Here is a 1,588-nt window from a genome sequence, read left to right on the forward strand (position 1 = left end):
TGCTAGGTTGGCAGGAGCAGGGACCGAGCAACGGGAGCTCATCCCGTCGCGGGGATTCAAAATGACTTCAAATTAGGTAATTGTGGACACACACATCTCAGGAATCTCACTGTGATGTTTCGGATATGGCTTTTGCTTCAGATCCTAGCAACACCTATAAAGAGAAGGCATACCACAGCTAAGAGTAAGAACATTCAAATCACTCACTACTATATTGTATGAAAGTTGCTCCAGTTCTGTTGCTTTACGTGTTTTTGCTTCTGGTTATGCCACCACTGGTATGTGTCCCTAAGAGGTTTTCACAGATGGGACTGTGGCCCTCATGTTGAAAATGGTTCCCCAACCCCTTTTCTATCCCAGTCAAATAAATCTGCTCCTAAATTTGTACAGAGCTTATCGGCCCTGTGGAATCTGGCTGCCAAACTATCGTTCCTGAGAAGCGATATGTCTCTTGAATAATTTCCTCAACGCTCTTTTCACCTCCTTGTTCCGCAATGTGTATATGAACGGGTTCAACATAGGAGTGATGATGGTGTAGAAAACAGCCAGTGCCCCATAGGTGGAGGCACTTGAAGATGGACGCAAGTATATAAAGACTGGAGGTCCATAGTAGAGCAGCACCACTGTAAGGTGAGCACTGCAAGTGGAGAAGGCCCGGCGCCTTCCCTCCGTTGTTTGGATTTTCAAAATGGCAGATGTGATGTAGGCATAGGAGATACATATGAGCACAAAGCAGCCGGCAGCCACAGCACCAATGTTGGCCAGTATGACGGCATGGTTCACAGCTGTGTCGGCACAGGCTAATTTGAGCACTGGTGGTATGTCACAAAAGAAGTAGTCCACTTGGTTGGGACCACAGTAGGGCAGACGGAACGTCAGGCTGGTATGGATAGCAGCATGAAAGGAACCAGTGAGCCAGGTCCCAGCTGTGAGACCAGAGCAGACCCTCCTGTTCATGAGTGTGCTGTAGTTCAGTGGGCGGCAGATGGCAAGGTAGCGGTCATAAGCCATGACGGTGTAAAGGAAGCACTCGGTGCTTGCCAAAAAGTGGAAGGTATAAAGCTGGACAATGCAACCTCTAAAGGAGATGGTTCTGTAGCTGGACCTTATGAAGCCCATCAAGACTTTGGGCACTGTGACAGAGGACAGACAGGTGTCTAGGAAGAAGAGGTGGCAGAGGAAGAAGTACATGGGGAGACTATGGAGCTGGGGTTCAAACAAGATGGTGATCAGGATGAGGAGGTTCCCCATCACAGTCAGCATGTAGATGACCAAGAAGATGAAGAAGAAGAGAAGGGGGAGTTCGGCTGTGTTTGGCAACCCCTGCAGGATGAAGACCTTCACAGTTTGGTTGGCAGTGTCCATCTGATAGTACAGGAGGCAAGGAACAAAGTGAGTAATCTGAACCGAAGGGCAAGACAAGATCAAAGGATAACCAAAGGATGTGAGAACATGCACGTTGCAACATGCAGTTCAGTGGCTCACCACAAGGGGAAGTTACATATACAGTGGTACCTCGGGTTAAGTACTTAATTCGTTCCGGAGGTCCGTACTTAACCTGAAACCATTCTTAACCTGAAGCACCACT

General features: G+C 48.2%; 1 protein-coding gene across 1 annotated transcript; it reads right to left on the reverse strand.

The window, feature by feature from the left end:
* Positions 1–423: 423 nt before the first annotated feature.
* LOC310828958 (olfactory receptor 10S1-like) lies at positions 424–1,365 on the reverse strand (the record flags this gene model as incomplete). The annotated part of the gene is made up of 1 exon (XM_083707079.1): positions 424–1,365. The coding sequence occupies one exon, from the start codon at positions 1,363–1,365 to the stop codon at positions 424–426; it is 942 nt and encodes a 313-aa protein (XP_083563205.1).
* Between the last annotated feature and the right edge of the window lie 223 nt (positions 1,366–1,588).

Source organism: Podarcis gaigeae, assembly GCF_964106915.1.
Source record: "Podarcis gaigeae genome assembly, chromosome: 13".
Lineage (NCBI taxonomy): Eukaryota > Metazoa > Chordata > Lepidosauria > Squamata > Lacertidae > Podarcis > Podarcis gaigeae.